Source organism: Nansenia antarctica, assembly GCF_963989245.1.
Source record: "Nansenia antarctica genome assembly, chromosome: 1".
Lineage (NCBI taxonomy): Eukaryota > Metazoa > Chordata > Actinopteri > Argentiniformes > Microstomatidae > Nansenia > Nansenia antarctica.
This window is the reverse complement of record NC_137674.1, coordinates 26,611,765-26,633,299: the sequence shown is the minus strand read 5'-3', so window position 1 is coordinate 26,633,299 and position 21,535 is coordinate 26,611,765. Positions and strand designations below refer to the sequence as shown.

General features: G+C 44.1%; 1 protein-coding gene across 1 annotated transcript; it reads right to left on the bottom strand.

Moving 5' to 3' along the window:
• Positions 1-985: 985 nt before the first annotated feature.
• Positions 986-19,778, bottom strand: shprh (SNF2 histone linker PHD RING helicase; the record flags this gene model as incomplete). The annotated part of the gene is made up of 29 exons (XM_080542740.1): positions 986-1,389; positions 2,504-2,584; positions 2,708-2,886; positions 3,082-3,168; positions 3,494-3,586; positions 4,166-4,351; positions 5,922-5,993; positions 6,201-6,302; positions 6,907-7,044; positions 7,750-7,975; positions 8,698-8,760; positions 8,848-9,021; positions 9,112-9,254; positions 9,684-9,791; positions 10,586-10,678; positions 10,778-10,866; positions 11,097-11,218; positions 11,828-12,084; positions 12,829-12,992; positions 14,297-14,375; positions 14,528-14,779; positions 15,721-16,425; positions 16,622-16,881; positions 17,379-17,484; positions 17,867-18,017; positions 18,285-18,363; positions 18,490-18,708; positions 18,840-18,969; positions 19,233-19,778. 29 exons carry the CDS (start codon positions 19,776-19,778, stop codon positions 1,293-1,295), a joined length of 5,001 nt encoding a protein of 1,666 aa, XP_080398866.1. The 3' UTR covers positions 986-1,292.
• Positions 19,779-21,535: the final 1,757 nt, after the last annotated feature.

Below are 21,535 nucleotides of genomic sequence, written 5' to 3'. Positions count from 1 at the left end.
GTCAGTATCTTTTGTCTGGACGTTTTAAAGGGCATGGCAAAATGTTTACTGGTGCGGGAATCTCAGTCACTGAGGATGAGAAGAATCCCTACCGTTAAGTCAAGGGCAGTTCACTGACATTGTGAAAGGCCAGTGTGTGGGTGTGTGTGTGCGTGTGTGGGAGAGAGAGACCAGGAGAAAAGGAGAGCAAGGAGATCATGAGGATAAATATTTTACGATCGAAATAATCTAAAAGCAGAATTTTTAAGGACGAATTGCAAGAACGCGATCAAGTATAGCAGTCCTTGAAGTAGAGGATTCAGTCGTAAAGTGACATAAATATACCTTTTTTAAAAACGTGGATATTACAAATCCACTACCCATTTGTAAAGACTGGATCCCTGTTAAGATTTGCAATTGACAAGTGTCATCCCTACATGCCACCAGACGTACACTGGTACAATAGAAACTTGAAAGATTTTCTTTATTCCCATTCTTTGGAATTTCACTTTTATGAGTTGACTTTACAAGAAAGGTTTTATTGACTTTGAATCATGTGCTTTTTTTGTCTTGCAAATAAGACTAGCCAAACAGTTAGACGTGATTGTCTGTCATTATCTCAGCAGACAACCATCTTAAATGGATCCTCTGAACGGTAGAGAGTCCTACAAAAGTCTAACTTTCACTCATGTTGTAAAGGTCAATGGCTTTCTTCCGGCACTGCCCACGTTTTACAACATGGAAATGAACAACCTTGTCTACCAAATGTCATACAAAAGGAGCAGGGCAAAAAAAGATTCATAAACAACTGCCTTATGACAGCCTTTTATTCTTGGAAAAGGGAGAAAAATACCTCAAACAATCACCACAGTGACTCCACATCTAATCAAATATAAAGCAATAAGCTATAACACATACCGGTACTTCTTGGAATCTGTAACAGTATGTGAGCTAAATATATAACACAGAGAGCACCGATAAGACTATTAACATGTTACTTTAAGTAAGTTTAAAAGACACAGAGTAATATTTGATAGATTCTCTATTTCATACAACGTATATAGGTTGACCACATAACTTACTGATGACTTCAGAACGGTGACAGTATCTAAAAGTGGAATGTGCGAAACAAAGAAAGACTTCATCTTTATTCTATGTCAGTCAACACTGTAATAATTTAATAATTAATAATTAATTAATAATAATTAATAAGTCAACACTGTGTGTACTGGATGTGTGTGTACTGGATGCAGCGGGATCTGATTGGTCTGTGGCCTGTGGTCGGCGACCCAGGGTTGCCGTGGGTGACAAGTTCACTCCAGGCCCTCGCTGTCTTCAGTGAAGAGATCGGCCAGGTCGGCCACAGTCAGGACTGCAGCCTCCGAGTGCTTCATGGCAGCAGCACTGTGACTGGGAGATGACAACACATGTTCACAACTACCAGCACCATCTCTCACACAGGGTTCCTACAAGTTTCAACAAGTTAAATTTAATTTGACCTCTTTGGATATCATTTTAGACCTATTCGCGACACCAGATGATAGCTATTTGTCATCCTCGAGGTGATGAAATTAGGGATGTCACTGCCATACAGACAAAAAAGGAAGCAAATTGGCATTTTTTTGGTTCCAGCTTGATTCATTTCCGCGTAAATAGATGTGGTCGGTCTGATTTCCTTGCAGGATCTCGGTTTTAAGACCTAGCCCCTCATTTTTAGACCGAATAACTGGCATTTGAGACCTTTTTAGGCCTTATGAGTTTGAATGCTGGATTTGAGACTTTACAGCTTTTTCTATAAATTAGTTTTTCTGATTTTTATCCCTTTTTCACCCAATTTGGTATCCAATTGAACCCAACCTAGCATCCAATTATCCCCTGCCTATTGCGTAGGATCCGCCGCACGACCCCGTGGCCGGCAGCCCCAGAGGAGATCGCCAGGCAGACTAGCTGACTGGCTCCTCGAGCCCGACACCGTTACTCCAGCACCAGACGGGGGCGGTGTTGCGCGACGGATCCTTGTCCGGAAATAGTCCTATACCCCCCTTTTGGGAGCGGCCGCTCAATATGCCGCTCCCTGTGTGCCCCGGACATATCCGGGTCTGGCGAGACCGGGATTCGATCCCAGTCCCCGGTGGGCAGCTTGCACTAGTGGCTAATGCTTAGACCGCTGCGCCACTGCGGGGCGACTTTACAGCTTTTTAAGACCAGCGCGGGAACCCTGCTTACAGGAGCCGGTGTAATCTAGTTATCGTTCAGCATTCCACTGGCCGTTTACATTCTAAACTGTATGTTTGGCTCTATCGTACCTGTGGTCCTCTGTGGCTCAGTGGGTAGAGCATGGCACTAACAACGCTAAGGTTGTGGGTTCGATTCCCGCTGGGACCGTATGTACTGAAATGTATGCACTCACTGCAATGTAAGTCGCTTTGGATAAAAGCGTCAGCTAAATGCCACATATTATATTTATTATATTGACCTAACTAACGATTTGGTCTCTCTTTTTCCAACACCAAGAGGCTCTCACCTTTTCTCTGCAGTCTTCAACATCGCCTGCATTCTCTCCTCAATGGTGGATTTGATGAGGAACCTATGAACATAGGTGGGTCTGGAGGAGAGAGAGCGTTAGTTATTAGGAGATAGTGCTTGAAATGATCTCATACTGTCGGTCTTGAGCAGAAGAGACATGATGATGATGCAGAACCCCAGGAAGTCCCTTGTTTGTTCTCACTTGGTCTGGCCGATGCGATGCACCCTGCCGATGGCCTGGAGCTCGTGGGCCGGGTTCAGGATGGGTTCTACCAGCAGAACGTGAGTGGCCTCGATGATGTTGAGTCCGTTGGAACCCGTGTGCAAAGGAAGGAGCAGGATGTTTATCTTCTCCTCGTATTTGAAAGAGCAGAGGTTCTCCTGAAACCGTTTAGTTTGATATTAACAGTGTTTCATGTGTTAAATATGCAGAGAAGCCATAGCAAATTAAGGTTGCTTAAAAAATTAGGGCAAAGGGATTTGTGGGGTTTGAGTCCGAGGTAAAGCAGGCAGCTACAGTGTTACTGAGGAGTTGTGTTAGGATGTTTAACTGACGGTTAAGAGTGCAGTGCAGACCTGGAATTTGTGAATCCCATTGATTTGAGAGAACTCCATATTGTTGTCAAAGAGAGCTTTTGCAATGATGTCCAATACGCTCTGCCACTGCAAATGAAACAAATACCATCAAAAATATGTGAAGTCAGTCAGCATCACCAAAATACAAATCGTGAGCTTAGAATTGTAAGGTTCTATCTCCGTTTAGGGTAGTCCAAAGTTTTTACATTCCATTATGTTTTGTGAGATGGAACCTTTGTATTTTATTAATTACTGACTGAAAAATGTCAACATTTAAAAAATAACACCACACAAGCATTAATAAACACCTAATGGATCAGATTATGTAAAAAACTCAATTTTGACAAAAATGGAGATAGAACCTTATAATTCTAACGTCACGAAATATGATCATAACATGCAGTGTGTTTACCGTGGAGAAGACGAGACACTTGGCCCCGGGGTCAGTCAAGTGAATCTTCTTCAGGGCTCTCACCAGGGCCTCCACTTTGGTAGAGTGGCTTCCCTGATACACACAAGCAAAGGTTCGAAACATGATTGACAGACAAAGCAACAACACTGTATCAGAGCAGATTTCTATTCAAGCTACACTTAAATTAGGCCAAGATAGCAGGGTTCCTACAAGTTTCAACAAGTCATATTTAAGACTTTTTTAGACCTTTTTTGGACCTCTTTGAATAGAAGACCTATTCGCGACACCATATGATAGCTTTTTGTCATCCTCGAGGTGATGAAATGAGGGATTTCACCACCATACAGACAAAAAAGGAAGCAAATTGGCATTTTTTGCGTTCCAGCTTGATTAATTTCCGCGTAAATAGATGTGGTCGGACTGCTTCCCTTGCAGGATCTAATTTCTAAGACCTAGCACCTCGTTTTTAGACCGAATAACTGAAATGTAAGACCTTTTTAGGCCTTACGAATCGGATTACTAGATTTTAGACTTTAAGGCTTTTTAAGACCAGCGCAGGAACCCCAAGATAGAGTAACGGTCTCAAACGGTCTGGTTATTTGTTTATAAAATCAGCCGGAAAAGACGAGGTCTTTCCCATGCCTCGTGGTGTGATATTTGGCGTTGACTGACATTGACAGGGATATCCTGGCCGTGGCTGGCTTCCTGGGTGGTCACATATGAGATCTCAGCGTGGGATGTGGTCTGCCTGCAGATGGCACACTTGATGGCTCGCCGGCGGTTACCCTCGCTGTACTGTCCCACGATGATGGCGATGCACTCGTTACAGAAGCAGTGGCCACAGGTCAGCACTGCCCACTAGCAGAGAGACATAGACACGTTGTTACATTAACGTACTACACATGCAGAATGCCACATATATACACATCTCCAGTAAGTAAAGTGAAGTTATCGAACATTAAACATTACTCTAGTCAGTACTAAGTCATTTGGAATGTGTACAGTCCAGAGAGTTTCATGTACTGTACGTGTGCACAGGTAACTATAATCTGTTGTTTTCCCAGACCAAGTCTGTCAGAGAGGGGATCCGATTCAGAATAGATGTAATTACATTCCAAGACCAGGGCCTGATTAGCGAGTTTGGCAGACTGAGAGGTGTACTGTTTCCTTTTCCTCGACTGTCTCTGACACATTTGGCCTAGCTGTCTGGCTGCTTGGCAGAAGAGGGTAGAGAGAGCTGTTCTTTTAAAATAACTCCAGCTCAAGTGGACACTGCAAATAGACATTATATAAGTCTGACAGATAGAGAAGACTTTGAAAACTTGAAGACCATTAATAAATCGTCTGCCTCTGTATCTCAACTACACAGCTCTGGTCCGTAGGGGAATGGACCGAGGCGATCAGTGGGTACTGTGACCAGGGTTCCCACACCTTCTGAAACATCAAATTCAAGCACTTTTCAAGGACTTTCAAGACTCAATTCCAAGGACCCAACACGGCATAGTTTGAGACATCTAGATGAGAATTTATATAATAGGAACTATCCGCTCACAGACAACAATTAAAAAGAGAGGCTTTTGAATGTGTGAACACTAGATGGTCTCTTGCCTTCTCTACCACAGCACAGCAAAACAATATATTGTTCAATATGTGTAAAGTTACTGTGTTAACTTAAGCAATACAGAGACTTATCTACTATAATTATGTAAAACATTCTTTTGAATATATATATTTTTTTTAGAGAGAGAGAGAGAGGGGGGGGGGGGGGGGGGAATTCAAGCACTTTCAATGACCCATGTCTATTTTCAAAAACTTTTAAGGCCTTGATTTTTTTCTTCTTCTAATTCACAAACTTTCAAGGATTTCAAGGACCCGTGGGAACCCTGAGTGTGTATTGTACTTTAAATTAGATTAGATTAGATTCAACTATATTGTCATTGACAGATAGAGAAGACTTTGAGAACTTGAAGACCATTAATACATCGTCTGCCTCTGTATCTCAACTACACAGCACTGGTCCATAGGGGAACGGACCGTGGTGATCAGTGGGGTTCCTACAAGTTTCAACAAGTCAAATTTAAGACCTTTTTAGACCTTTTTTAGACATCTTTGAATAGAATTTTAGACCTATTCGCAACACCATATGATAGCTTTTTGTCATCCTGACGTAGCCAATAATTTCTCCCGGGGGCAGCGAATTGGCATTTCTTTGGTTCCAGCTTGATTCATTTCCACGTAAATACATGTGGTCGGACTGATTTCCTTGCAGGACAAGCTAATATATATTTATTTTTTTAGACCTAGCACCTAATTTTCTGGACCTAATAACTGAAAGTTAAGAGCTTTTTAGGCCTTGTAAATCGGATTGCTGGATTTTAGACTTTAAGGCTTTTAAAGACCAGCGGAGGAACCCTGAGTGATAGCTCACCTCCTGGCCCAACGGCCGGGAACAGATAGGACATGGTTCTGGGTTCAGTCCTCCAGTGGCCTTGTCCTGAGACTGTGAACAAGTGAAATGCAGAACAAGTTAATGTGTCCTAAAAAGATCAAACATTATACTGCTCCTAAAGCCTTTCTTCTAAATAAATGAATGTGAACCAGACAAATATAGACAATCATATTCGACATTCAAAAGTGTACTTACCGAAGCAAGAACTACTGAATTTGCTGGAAACCGTACAGTCGCATAACAGCTTAGTAGGCTTACCTTCTCTAGATTGGACAGATAGAGAAACTGGCCAAGCTTCTTTTGGAGCTGGGACTTTGCCACCGCCCTATCGTTTAACAGCTTCACTCGGTTCTGCTCCACCTGGTCACACAATGCCCAGAGGTTGGTAGAGGACAGAGGTTAGAGGTGGACAGAGGTGCCCCCACTGACTCCCCACTGCCCACTCCCCACTGACTCCGGACTAAGAACAATCTCACTTCATGCATACATACTGTACATACAAGCATACCTGTACTTTAGCCACTTTACTGTATTATACTGAGCCAATTACCACTATTGGCACTGTTCATATTGTATTCCACCCCTGTACATTGTACCGCACATTTCAAATCTTTTATCTAGTATTTTTGTATATATAGTTATTTTTTTAATCTTGTCGTATTATATTGTTATTTATTGTTTTTGTTTGCTATGCACCGTGGATGAGAGGGAAACGCAATTTCAGCCCTCTGTATGTCTGTACATGTATTAGATTGACAATAAAGCTGACTTTGACTTTTGACTTTGACTTATTAGAGTAGGCAGGCACACTGTCTCTCTATGCAGAGTCAATTGCATATGTTGTTTTACATTGAAATCAAAGTCTATATATCATTTAGTTTCCTCATGTAAAAAAAGGCCAATCAGCATCCTTGAACCTGTAATCCTTTTGTCCTTCGTCCCGCTTCCAACACGTGTAGCTCACCTCGTGTGGCTCTATGATGTGCAGCACTTTGGGTTTGGGTTCATCGGGCAGACGAACACGGAGCCTCTCTGTGGCCATGCCCAGCTCGTCTATGGCCGACACGTGGTCCCGCAGCACCATCCAGTACTCATGCAGCACCTGAGGAGGGAGAGAGTTGGGCAATGAAGCGTCACGTCTCTTCACAACACTGGCTCCCCGCTGGTGGAATGAGCTTCCCACGGATGTCAGAACTACAGAGTCACTACCCATCTTCCGTCGTAGACTGAAGACCTCCATCTCTTCAGGTTACACCTTAACTGCTCCTCCTGAGACATCTACTGCCCCCCAGCACTGCGTCTCCTGAAGATACCCGCTTTTCCCCTCTACTGTGTCCCCTAAAAACTTCTATTGCCCCCCTTGTACTGTTTCTCTGTTTCTCCAGTGTCTATATTAAAACAATTAAACAATAAAAAAGGCTGGGTTTAGAAGATGGTGATGGGAGAAGGTTTTTCCTTCTATCACAGAGACTGCCAATGGCCCCGGGCCTGAGCTGGATTACTCTTCCTGCTACGACTGGTGGATTGATGATTCACTTGCTTAGTCAACTGTATTGATTGTAAGTCGCTTTGGAATAAGGCGTCTGCTAAATGCCAAAAATGTAAAAAAATAAATAAATGAAGCATCTCTAAAAGATCAACACTCATATATCTTAGTTGATATGTGAGCGAGGTACCATGAGAGAATGTGTGGTGTTATGTAAAACATTTTAAGCATTGAATGGTCCTGAATTGGTTTAACCAGTAACCGTATTATAATAAATGATCTACTATAGCATGTTTCTAACGTGATGTAAGTATGTATTACCTTGTACTCTTTCTTCCAGTTCTCGAACAGCTCCATGAAGGTGTTGCCCTCCTCCACCAGGTCGGCATCCATGCGGCGGGCTTTGGCGAAGGACAGGATGGCCTTCAGGGAACGCTCCGTCTCGCTGGCGGCCCACAGGCCACGACTGGTGGTGGGGAGGCGGTCATCCACCAGCCCCTCCTCCTCCTCGATCATCTCCTCAAAGATGGCCGTCTGCCCCTTCACCCTGTCAGTCAGACATGGGAGAGAGAGAGAGAGAGAGAGAGAGAGAGAGAGAGAGAGAGAGAGAGAGAGAGAGGGAGAGGGAGAGGAGAGAGAGAGAGAGAGAGAGAGAGAGAGAGAGAGAGAGAGAGAGAGAGAGAGAGAGAGAGAGAGAGAGAGAGAGAGAGGGAGAGAGGGAGAGAGAGAGCACAGTGATGCTGGGGTTCATTTAACACCACCTAGTGAAAAAAGAATAGCTTTTCTACAACAGCATGTTTGGATACTGGATTCTGATTGGCTATTTACAGTGGTAAATATCTCAACAACCTTCAGTTCAGACCGCATTTCCAGTATCAATGCGCCTCCCAATCAATCTGATTAAGAACACCTGTGCTGACCTACAACGCAATGGTTGATCTTGTTTATGGGACTATAGTCTGTGGCGGAAGGATATATGTATTCTGAAACGATTAATGGTTGTAAGTACATGAATTTAATGTTACAATTGTGTATTTATTTTTATATTATGTGGTGGCTGTTGTAGAAAAGCAATTTACCATTGGAGGGCGGGGGTTGTGGAGTCATTTACCACTGTACAGGGTTTTCCTACTCGGCTTCGCCTCGTGCCACAACCCTGTACCAGTGGTAAATGAGTCCACAACCCCCTTCCTCTCATGGTCAATTGCTTCCATAATAAAGGCTAGTAAATATTTTTGATAGGAAACAAGGTGTTGGTACCCAACTTACGTGTGAGAAAACAGCTTGGACTCATAGTCGGTGAAGAGCTCATCAGCTACACAAAACACACAACTAGAGAGAGAAGAGAGTTACTGTACAAGTGAAACTGGCGTGCATCATTCTAAACATGCCAAACTAAGGCACGTGGGAAGGTCTTACTTGTTGAGTGGCAGACGCACAGGCCTAAGGTGACACATGGTGGCCTCCTCGATGACTTCCTGCGAGGGCGTGCCTTCGAGCCTCTTCACAGCGTCCTGCACGGTCTTCTGGGACTTCATCAGGTCGTCCATCTGAGTGCTGAGCAGGAACTGCAGACCGCGGCCATCTCGGAACCTGCCGGAAATCAATTAGACCCCTTTTAAGTGCACACCTTCATTGTGAGGGTAGAGACACATTCATTTCACGTTGAAGAGCAGATGTTACTTGTCAGCCATGGAGAGCTTGTTTGCCTGCTGTTTATAACTGCAGGTTAGCTCATTCTGGATACGGGAAACCAGGTCGTCGTCAATGGAGTACTGGATCGACCGCTCGATAGTGTCCAGCCACCATGGGGTGCGCAGATTGACCTAGGAGCAGAGGAAGAGGGGGAAATACGGACATATAAGTGGATGCATTTACATTATATTTACATTAAAAAATGTGGCATTTAGCAGACCCCTTATTCCAAAGCGACTTACAATCAATACATTTGACTAAGCAAGTGAATCATCAATCCACCAGTCGTATCAGGAAGAGTAATCTAGCTCGGGCCCGGGGCCATTGGCAGTCTCAGTGATAGATTTTTAAATATATATACTGTATATATATAGACGTTGGAGAACAGAGAGACAGTACAAGGGGGGGCAGTAGAAGTCATAGGGGACACAGTAAAGGGGAAAAGCGGGTGTCTCAGGAGACGCAGTGCTGGGGGGTAGTGGATGCATATACTGTATGTGCACATTAGAAATTGACCTGCATTATATAATGTTTCTGAGTTTAGGTGAAGAGGCTCTTACTTTGCGCTTCAGTTCTTTGATGTTCTGTAGTACAGGCTGCAGGGCCTGCTGGGCCTCGGACACCTCAGAGTTAGACTTAGTCATGTAGTGCTGCCGCAGCTGCTCCGCCTACAAGACAACACAGGGGGAGAACAATAGTCAATATTAGGGTGTGTTCTCACTAGAACATTTGCTTCCCTTGGAATCAGAGTTTTGGATAAAGTTCGCTTTGCTCTGCGTCGTTTGGAGCTGTGAGAACGCGCATTCGAAGTCACTCCTGGAGCAAACAACCGACGCATGCTCCGCCTAAAAAGGGTGGTTTCGCTCCGATTAGAAACGACGCATGCATCACTTTGCTTTTGGTGAGAACGCTGCTCGAGGCTGTCCATAGGAAAACAACAGCGCAAGCGTGTTGATCTGGATAAGAGCAGGACGAACGGGCAGATCTGCCTAGCAAGCCGAGTAATTTGCAGGTGGTGAAGATCTATTTCCCGCTCATGCTCGTATTGATCTTGATTTGCCATAATCTGGCACCAAAACCAAAAAGAAGCGCCAGAAGGGCGAACGCCATGCGTTGTTGTGAGTCCTCATCATTCGTGTCTTGACCAATCAACTACCACGTCTGTTGCTTCGATTGCGTATGTTACTTTGTTTACATAAAGGGCTGTGAGAATGCAAATCAGAGAAATAATTTATGCAACAATGTTGCAAACTCATCCACTTGCTCCGGGTCATTATTCTGATTTTCATGTGAGAACATGACCGTAGTCATTAGTCAATAATAGAAGTCATAGGATACAAACATTCATAGTCATATGCTAATCATAATGCACAGCCCAGGTCTAATCATGGAAACAATAGAAAGTGTCTTAGGAGAGGAACTCAACATATCCAGACACTCACCTCCTCTTTCAGACACTCACCTCCTCTTTCAGCCGGTCGTCTCTCAGAGTGGGGGGTATCCCAGGGTGCTTTGCGTTTAGCAGTCCCATCAGATTGTGTGTCGCATGAAGCCTCTGTGAGGATAGAGACAGGAAACAAAACATGAGCACGCCAGCTGGATTTTCTTTGCCTGTGAATGTTTGTTGTCCTGAGTCTAACGTGGGCAGCTGTACCTGTAGTGAATCAGTCTTCAGTTGGCCTTTGTGTTCCTCTGAGGAGCGCAGGACGTCCCGGTACATCTCCACCGCCTCCCCAAACTCATCTGCACACAAGTAGCAAAGACAATACCTCACATTTATGTTATTCAGTGCATGCTGAATAGGGGGGGGGGGTTAGGGTTAGGGGGTCCACTACAAAGCAAGTTAGGACAAAGGTGAGGAATCCTCATGTGATGAGATCATTATTACACAGTTCATTAGGTTCAGTTTCCCATGGGAAAGAGGGAGGAGGAGTGAGATGGGACAAGGAGGAGAGACAGTGTTTTAATTCTACCTCTGATGATGTGGATCCCGGCCAGGCCGTTGAGGGCACACACCAATTGTCTGTGCGCCTCCTCACACTCCACTCGACATTTCTTCTGCAGGGACTTCAACAGCTCCTCCATCGTCATGGTGCTGCACGAGGCGAGGTCACAGTCTCAGTGATACCAACCTTTCAGCAAACCTCATTAAACAAGCCCATATCCACCCCATAAATATACTACAGGGGGGGTCGTCTTTGAATCAACAAGACCTGTGGCTGTGCACCACACAGTATGTTGTTATTACTTATGTCCTGTACTACTACTACTGTCGTTTACTTTCATCTTGAATCGTGTTTCCGGGTCCAACGTTGGCTGAGGCGCTCTCTTCGAAATGCCGCAGTAATAATAATAATGAATGATATTTGTATAGCGCTTTTCCGATGCTCAAAGACGCTGACAATATGGGAAAAAACGGGAAAGTGCTGTGTCCCTTGTTGTATGAATAGATCTGAGTCTAAAAAACGATTGAACTGTCATTCTACCGCTTTAGTACACTGGTACTCTGGTGCGGGGAATTTTTTATTTGGACCCGGAAATTGCTAAACGTCACGTGTGACGTCAGACTTAACAACCGAATTGCCTTATGTCTTGTGCTGCAATGTCAGGAACCAAAGCCTACACATTTTACTCTCTTACACTCCAGTCATTTGACATTATAACAATAAACTTGTTAAACTTGGAAGTTGAGGTTTGTCGTTACCTCTTCTGGAAAGGCAGGAACTCCCCCCGGACGGCCTGGGGGTGGCAGCAGGCCTGGCGGAGCCGCAGCAGCGGGTAGAGGATGGTGTTGACCGTGCGGCGGTCCAGGCTGCCCAGCTTCAGGGTCCAGTCAGAGATCTTGCGGAGCTTGAGCAGGGCGTCCTGGGAGCACACCTCGTGCTGGCGGTGGTAGAAGTGGCCCTCCACAGGGGAGAAGTGCAGCCAGTGTGTCTCCTCGGTCTGAGGGGGGATCTGGATCTGGAGGGAAAGGAGAAGTCGTGAGCTAAGGTTCGGAGATAAGGTTCTATCTCCGTTTAGGGTAATTCAGAGATATTGAGCGTCAACGTTTTTACATTCCATTATGTTTTGTGAGATGGAACCTTTGTATTTTATGAATTACTAACTAAAAAATGTCAACATTTTTAAAATAACACCACACAGGCATTAATAAACACCTAATGGATCAGATTATGTAAAAAACTCAATTTTGACAAAAATGGAGATAGAACCTTAGAATTCTAACGTCACGAAGTGTGGTTAGGTTAGGTTAGATTAGATTAGATTCACTTTATTGTCATTACATAGTACAAGAAAATGCAACAACATTATTGTGCGTCTAACCAGAAGTGCAACAAATAGCAATTATATTGCAGTGATAAGTAGCAGTATTTACAGCAATCTATACAGTAAAGTGCAAATAGTAGCGTGAGGTGCAATGACATACCATGTCATACAATGGTGACTGGATGTATATGTGCAGTGGTATGGTATATATAAATTGAGATTATATACAATGTGCAATTTTACAGGCTATGATACATATGATACATATATGATAAATATGTTGTATATAGTGAAGTATACAAAAAGGTTAGGTGGTCGAAATGCTGACATGTACTGTAAACTGTATATTTTTTACCTCATAATCATTCCGGCACCATGCCAGTGGTCCTACATATGAGAAAATGGATGTGTATGTATGGACATAATTGATGAGCCAACCTGATCAATGACATCTTTCTTTGCAGAACGCCACATTATTTGTCCAATCAGGTTGTAGAGTGGCTCTGTGTTTCCACGGCGATAGGGGCGGTAGAGCAGCTGGTCCCACCAGTATTTGACCCAATACGGGTCGACGCCCAGGAACAGAACCAGACCGTACAGATCTGTGGAGCAGAAGAGGGTTCCCTCGGGTTAGGATTAAACATCTCACAAACTTCACTGAGGGTTCCAATGGCTTTATAAAGGCATTTAGGGGCGCTTAGGTGGCGTAGCGTAGCGGACTAAGCGCTGACCATGTAACCGCAGGGTCCCCGGTTCGATTCTGGCCACAGACATAATATCCTGCATGTCATCCCTTCTCTCTCTCTCACCCATCCTTCCTGTCAGAAATCTCTACTGTCTCTGTCACAATAAAAATTTAAATATGAGTGGGACTGCCCCACTCAGAAAAAATAACTTAAAAAAATAAAAATAAAGGCATTTTAAACATTTTGCAGTAAGATTCATAAGCCCATTTGTAATACTGGCTACATAGACATACTGTAGACACGTATGATTTGTGGTGATTTCCAAATTCCCCCGGGAATTTGAAGCACCATGGTTAGATTAGATTAGATTAGATTAGATTCACTTTTTTGTCATTTCATAGTACAAGACAATGCAACGAAATTATTGTGCGTCTAACCAGAAGTGCAACAAATAGCAATTATATTGCAGTGATAAGTAGCAGTATTTACAGCAGTATTTACAACAATCTATACAGTAAAGTGCAAATGGTAGCGTGATGTGCAATGTCATACATTATACAACAGTTAGTTCCGACCAAGTAATTTGATTGGACAAAAGGCATTCCATGAGTTACGATATATAGTATAACAGCACTGGGACTTTTAACTATATGTAGCACTCCGCCGCACAGGTGTTAAATTACCGTTAATTAGACTACATTGTTACTAAGAAGACATTAGCCAATCAGCGCGCAAAGCAAAACTCTCCGTTTTTAAATCCTCAATTTTGGCCGCCATTGGCCAAAAGCTGTAATTTGGCTCTACAAGTGTTAATATATCATTTTATGAAGTTTTAATATGTTTTCAGGCGAGAAAGTAACCATATATATTCACAAAATGTATCCGGTTTATCAAAATAACCCGTTTATATATCTGATCTGACGTTTTTTTCCCCACTTCTGTGGGAAACTTCGCTACTCGGCCTGGCGGCCTCGTACCTACGACCGAATCACAGCCGTGCTGATATTCAGTATAACACACACCCTCTCGTGTGATATTGCTTAAATGTCATACAATGGTGACTGGATGTATATGTGCAGTGGTATATATAAATTGAGATTATATACAATGTGCAATTGTACAGGCTATGATACATATGATACATATATGATAAATATATAGGGATGGGCTATGTACAGCATGATCTACACAGAACACAACTTCTGACAACTTCAGCTCACCTTCTAACCCTCTCTGCACGGGAGTCCCACTGACACACCAGCGGTTGATGGACGTGAGACGCAGAGCCATCTCTGCTGCCTGATGGAGAAGGAGGAGGATACAACAGAGGTTGGAGACCCTAAACACACTTCTTCTGTTCAAATAGATGACATACAGAAGCACAGAACATGACTTTAACAAGCCCAACAGTCATTTATTGAGGAAATGGATCAAGGCAGGCCAAGTGTCACCTTGGCAGTAGTGCATTCCACCATCTGAGCCTCGTCCAGACAGATGCGCCACCACTCCACCGCCACCAGGGGGCTGGGCACGGCCATGTAACGCTTCTGGTTGCGGAAGCGGCGTCCGTCCTTGCTGTTGCTGTGGGGGATGTCGACGTAGTTGAGCTCGGAGCGCAGCACGTCGTAGGTGGTGATGACCACTTCCTGCTCTGCCAGGACGTGAGGCTGGATGAACCCGTGCTTCTTCACACCCTGATAGACCTGGGACACAGTGAAACAGGGACAGGGACAGGGACAGGGACAGGGACGGGGACAGGGACAGGGACAGGGACAGGGACAGGGACAGGGACACAGTGGGACAGGGTGAACCAACAGGACGCAAATCATGTGGGGGGGCAAATCATGTGGGGGTGGCTGTGGCTCAAGAAGTAGAGCCGGCACCTTATGATCACAAGATCGGTGGTTCGGTCGGTGGTTTGATCCCTGGCTGGGGACACCACATGTCGGGGTGTCCTTGGGCAAGACACTGAACCCCAAATTGCTCCCAGTGAGCGGGCCGGCACCTTGCATGGTAGCTTGGCCGCCGTTGGTGTGTGAATGTGTGTGTGAATGGGTGAATGAGATGCCGTTGTAAAGCACTTCGGAGTAAGGCGCTAAATAAGTCAAATGGCAAATCAACACTTAGATAACACTGCGCTGTCAGCAAAACATTACTGATTATAATAACGTGGAGGCAATGAGAAAAACATATGTGCTGGGAGTTATGCTCAGTCACATAAAAAATTAAAATATATAGCCCAGTCAGTGTGTGATAAAAAAACAAAACAAGGATAACATAAAAATCTGAATGTGAGTTACATAGATTAACACTAGAAGACCCTGTGAGTAAAAAAAAAAATCTATCTTTGCACTCCATCAAATTTCAGGACCCTCCTTTCATGACTTTTCCTAGATATGTGCGTTCTACCACCCAGTATCCTTACATTTTCAAAATCACTTCAGGATAAGACAGTATAAAGCTGGTTTGCAGTGTAGGAGGCAGGCTAAAAAAAGATGCGCCCTCTAGTGATCTCTGTGTGTAAATAGCAGATTTACATTCTAAAAAAATAAAATAATTGACCCCCAAGGCGGCTCTACTAGTAGGTAAAATAGGCACGGCTGTTAAAGTAGTGTTAAATGATGATGACGAAGGTGGTCCTTACCAGCACTCGTAGTGATGAAGAGCTGATGTGGCGGTTGATCTCCTCCACCCACTGGTGGCAGATGGAGCTGGGGGAGATGATGAGGGTGGCGCCGGTGGGCACGGGTGTCATGGCCACCAGGCAGTGTGGGCAGTAGAAGGGAGTGGTGTTTAGGCTCTCCTCCTTGTAGTTAACACACTCTGCGTGCTGCCACAGCTGGCAGTTCAGACACTGGACCCGCGCCTTGTAGTCTACGAGGCTCAGCTCACCACAGATACACTCTAAGCGGTAGTCAGGGGGGTTGTGGAAGGGGACCGAGGGAGGCGGCGTCTCCTCCTCAGCAACAAGTGGCTCTCGCTGCACTCTCTCTCCCTCAGAGAGATCAACCTCTCTCTCCATCTCTCCTTCCTCTGACTTGCTCTTGTTCTTGTTCTGGGAGATGTTAAGAAGCATGTCTTTGTCCTCCTCCTCCACATTGTGGTCCGTCAGAGTGACAGGTGAGAGGTTCTGTGATGTACTTGGCATGTCACTGCGTGTTTGTTCCTGTTCACATTTAGTTCCCTCTTCTTCCAAGGTAGGGCAGTCTGGTGTGATGCAGTTCTGGCTATCTTCTGTATCTTCTGTAGGATAGACGTCGGGGAACTCGTTTTCCGTTGCTCCCTTCTCCTTCCCTGCACGCCTTAGTGATGTTCTCCTTGGCGTACTGTCACTGTTGGTGTCTTTTTGCTGTGGAAATAGACAAAATAAATGTTTAGAGACCATACAAGAAAACCTAGGTTTAATAGCAATGTACCTGCAAGTCTGTACTCAGGACAGTTATAACAGCTTTTAATTAATTAATTATTTATTTGGAAGATATTGTACCCAAGAGAAGATAATATAACAAAGCCTACGATATTTCTGCAAGGCCTTCCACACTTACAGACTTGGCAGGGCTTGTCCTTTTCTTGTTTTTTTCTTTGTATTTCTTCCCAAGCTTGAATGATCCAGCCAAGCCTCGACCTTTGACCCGTTCCACCAATTCTTCCTCAATCAGCTTTCCAAGGGTCCTCTTGATATGGTTGCGGTTCTTTAAGAGGTCACACTGGTACTGGGTGCGAATGTAAGCGAAGATAGCATTGACTGACGCTCCTTTACCCACCCGCATTTCCTTTATAGCCGTGAGCAGCATCACACGCACAGCTGGGAAAACAAACAAAACAGAGTCAAAAATCTAAACAATAAAGACTACACTTTCTAAAAGTTGGTTTGTTTTTCTAACCATTTTTGGAGTACCGGTACACTAAAAGTGGGTTAAAAAACAGGGTTCCTACAAGTTTCAACAAGTCAAATTTAAGACCTTTTTAGACCTTTTTTAAGACATATTTGGGTAGAATCTTAGACCTATTCGCGACACCATATGATAGCTTTTTGTCATCCTGCCGTAGCTTCGTTCGCCAATCGTTTCTCCCGGGGGCAGTGAATTGGCATTTTTTGGGTATAGTAGATAGATGTGGTTGGACTGATTTCCTTGCAGGACAAGCTAATCAAATTTTTTAGACTGAAACTTGGGACCTTTTTAGGCCTTGTAAATCGGATTGCTGGATTTTAGACTTTAAGGCTTTTTAAGACCAGCGCGGGTAACCCTGAAGTAAAAGAGAGATATTTCTAATTTCTCACTGCGTTGATAACGGCCTTACTTGGGTGGGACACTTTCACTTTAGGCGGCGCCTCGGACTTATCGAGAATGACATCCTTTTCCCGCTCTAGTCGTGGAGGGGGAATAAAATAATTCACAGATGTTCCCTGGAAAACAACAATCAAGTCAATGAACACAACATAATTTGCGACTTCTGAATGATCTCTGTTGTTGTCAGTTATGATGGGTAAAAGAAATACATGCAATTCATGAATTTCTACTGTGTCGTGACGTTAGAATTATAAGGTTCTATCTCCATTTTTGTCAAAATTGAGTTTTTTACATAATCTGATCCATTAGGTGTTTATTAATGCCTGTGTGGTGTTATTTTTAAGATGTTGACATTTTTGAGTTAGTAATTCATTAAATACAAAGGTTCCATCTCACAAAACATAATGGAATGTAAAAACTTTGACGCTCAATATCTCTGAACTGCCCTAAACGGAGATTCTAGAACCATATCATTCTAAGCTCACGGTATGTTCTCACCACAGGTAGTGTGAGGGCTTTCTGCTCTAGGCCTTGACGGGTGTTGTACAGGATCAGAGCCAGGACCTCCACAGTCTTCCCAAGGCCCATCTCATCTGCCAGGATCCCCCCAGGCCACTCCAACCCTGCTAGGGGGAACTCCTGGATCAGGCTGCAATAGAGACAGTTGACAATCAAATAGATTGGCATAATTACCTGACCATGCCATGCAAACTGGTGATGGCCCAAAAAGGTGACAACATTTTTTTTTGTTGCCTGAAAACAAAGAACATTTATGAAAATTGTTGACCTATTTTGAGGTAAAAACGGCTAAAACGGCTAAAAGGTGACAAGTTTGCACCCCTGCATGCAGCAAGAACTTCAAGTAATCACAACAGCTTACAGACATCAGCATCTGGTACTACTCAAAGTGACTTACCAGCCTGTATAGGGGCTGTAAAACAGCTTCTTTCCACACAAAGTGACCAACTCCTGCCATAGGTAATGTAGTGATTGTTCTGGGGAGTCAAATGTTATTGGTGAGAGGACAAAATCACTGGCATACATTTCCTCCACAGGTGTGATACTGAGATGCACACATTATAACTGAGAAACACAAAAACACTATAACACTACAACTATACCTTTAGGGCAATTGTTCTTATATTTCTCTCTCCTTAGCATCCAGTTGACAGCCTGAGTCTGGTACGGTCTGAGCACTGGTATGAGAGCCTCGTGCTGAACGTCATAAGTCACGTCTGGGCTCTCTCTCTGGTGGAGGTGCCTTACATAATCATAGAGCTCCTCCACATTCTGTCTCTCTAGATCAGTATCACACTCCTCCTCCTTGTTCTCCACCACTTCTATGACAAGAGAAGACAAACAACAGAGAGAGAGGGGGTCAATGGAGCATCAGCATGTTGGCATCATGCTTGACAACAGCCACAGATCAGCATAATGCATGTGGAACCTGCAATCATAAGATAATAGTTACCAGGAATGATGAAGTCATAGAAATGCTCCATTATTTTCTGCATCAGCTGGTTTGCTTTCCGTATCCGTCCACTTCCCTCGCTGAGGAATTCTGGCTTCCCCAGCCCAGACTCCAGCAGATAGATCCCCATCTGACAGGAAACCCAACACACATTAGACAAAACACTACTTTTGACCAAATGTAACCCTAACCCTTAACAAATAAACACAACAAAAAGACAGGTGTACTTGAGACATTAAATCTATATTAATGATCAATCCGGAAGTGTATTGTCTGTATTGTGTTTAAGATGAAAATATTGCTTGAAAGTATGGTATGAGGACCCCAGGAAGAATAGCTACTGCATCTTTGCTGTATCTAATGGTGGATCCAAATAAACAAACCAAACCAAACCTTGACCGAGTCCTCTCCTGGCCGGTGACATAACTGCACGACTCTCCTCTTCTGCAACCAATCCAGGTCCTCCAACGTTATCCCACCAAGGCTACACTCGACTTTGCAGGTCCCATCCAGAGCTCTCAGCTCTGGTCTTGTGTTCTCATCATTGATGCTGGTGAGACAGAGGCACAGCTGACCACTGATCCTATGGAGAGTGAATCCTCTCTGCTCTAAGCCAGGGGGGACCCACGCCAGCCGGAGGCTGAACTCTCCGATCAGGGCCTTCCAGACGTGGCCCAGCTCAGCGCCAGGCACCACAGCGAGGGCCAGGGAGGTGGAGGAGGAGGAGGTGACCTCTGAGGATGAACCAGGGCGCTTCTCTGTCAGCTCTGAGAACAGAGCATCGCTCGGGCAACTGGCCTTCAGGTCCTCCACAGCAGCTGACAGGATGGAGTCAGTTGGGATAGTCTCCTTCTTCCTGTCCTCGTGCATGTTCCAGTTCAAACTCTTCTTGGCCTCGTCCACCTTCACCGGTGGTGCCCTCTTCCTTCGGTTGCTCATTTTGAAAGCCTAAGAAAGAGGAGAGGACAAACGACAAAGTTATTATCACTTCTGGGATCATAAGGAGGTGCTTCTTAAGACAGCTCTGTTAATAGGGTATGTTTGCACTTGTTTACAATGGGGAATCAATTCTACCATGTTAGAGTAAAAACAACACCACAAATGAGAAGGAAGTTATTTGGCTGCAGAGCAAATGAGTGTACTAAATGGTTACTATCGAACAACAGTGTCAATGTCGGCTTTTATTACTACAAATGTAACACATCGAAATGTCTTATCTTGGTTGCTGCAACAATGTAACATAACACAGTACTTAAATACGAGCGACAGTGTAAGGAGATGTACGGCATCATGCAGTCCTGTTTCATCCTGTGGCCACTGCATTGTTATTGTCGTCTGGCTTGTTTGAATGATAACAGAAATGCTAACTGGCTAAGAAACATTAACAGTAATAAAACAGTAATAAAAAAGTATTAGCCTACTTTTTTATTTCTCACAAAAACGTCGCCTAGTTCCCGGTCACTACAGACGATACAAGAGACTGGTCAAAGACAAGACAAGCATGTTGAATTGGAGCTTCACAGACTTCTCACAAGCTAGTCCCACTCTGCTGCTGCGCCATGTTTAAATACTTTTAACCGTTTAAATGCATAGCGGAAGTGAGTTCGGATCATAAACTGCAGACTGGTGTGAAATCAAGAAATAACCACTAGATGGCAGCAGAGATCGATAGGTTTTCCCCTCAATTTGCAGCAGACAATGCATTGCATTGCAAGTGCACGAAGGAAGCTATAATGAGGTACACATTTGACATAAAGTTGTCATAGTCTCATTCTGCCTGCTGGCTAGGTTTTACATAGCGTAGTTTCCTGTTCAGTGGGCTTGAGCAGACTTCATGAATTGTAGCCTAGTTTTCGTCATTGCATAGGTGATGATGCATTTGTTTTTCTGTCTCCAAAACATTTTTATCAAAGCTTATCTGACTGTGAGCAATGACTCTATTATCCGTTTAATGAAACTGTACCACTGAATATGCAGATATCTCTGCCATGCATCCGGTATGGCTCGCATTAGGTCTGCCTCAGAACAGAGACAATTATAACTTGATAGCAAACTCGAATGTGCATTTATCCCAGAGACATCCATCCATATGAATATTTCTGCGTGCTTTCTTCTATCGGGGCCACACTGCAGTCTCAGTGACCCGATTTTAAGATGCAGTGATCGAGAAGAAAAGAAGGGGGGCACCCATGTACCCTTGTAGAGGAATTCACTATTCGCGCGGCAGAGGCTCAACTTGACTTCAGACAGACCGGAGGTTCAGCAGGAGATACACGATGTTCCGAGGTGCAAGGTGCAGGTATGTCTGGCTAATATTTCACCGACAGTCATTACATTTTAATTTGTAGCATTTTATATTCGAATAATGTTGCTCTATTGTGAAATGTCATATTTCACAAATATGTTTAATGTGGCTATACTCTATAGGCTGGACTATATTTGACGTTTTTAAAATTCGCAATCAGAAATAAAAGAGTAGAGATCATGGGAATATGTGATGTGATAGGCCTATCCATGGGAAGTTTTAATCGTGTAGATTTGGGCTAAATGACGTAAATCGTGAACCGAAACGCAATCAGAGCAGTACAGTCTACACGGAGCTGTCCACGGTGCTGAAACACTCAGGCATGGTCATAATCCCTCCCCACGCTTTCACTGTTGACAAAGTTTCGTGAGGCGCATTCATATGGTTTGGC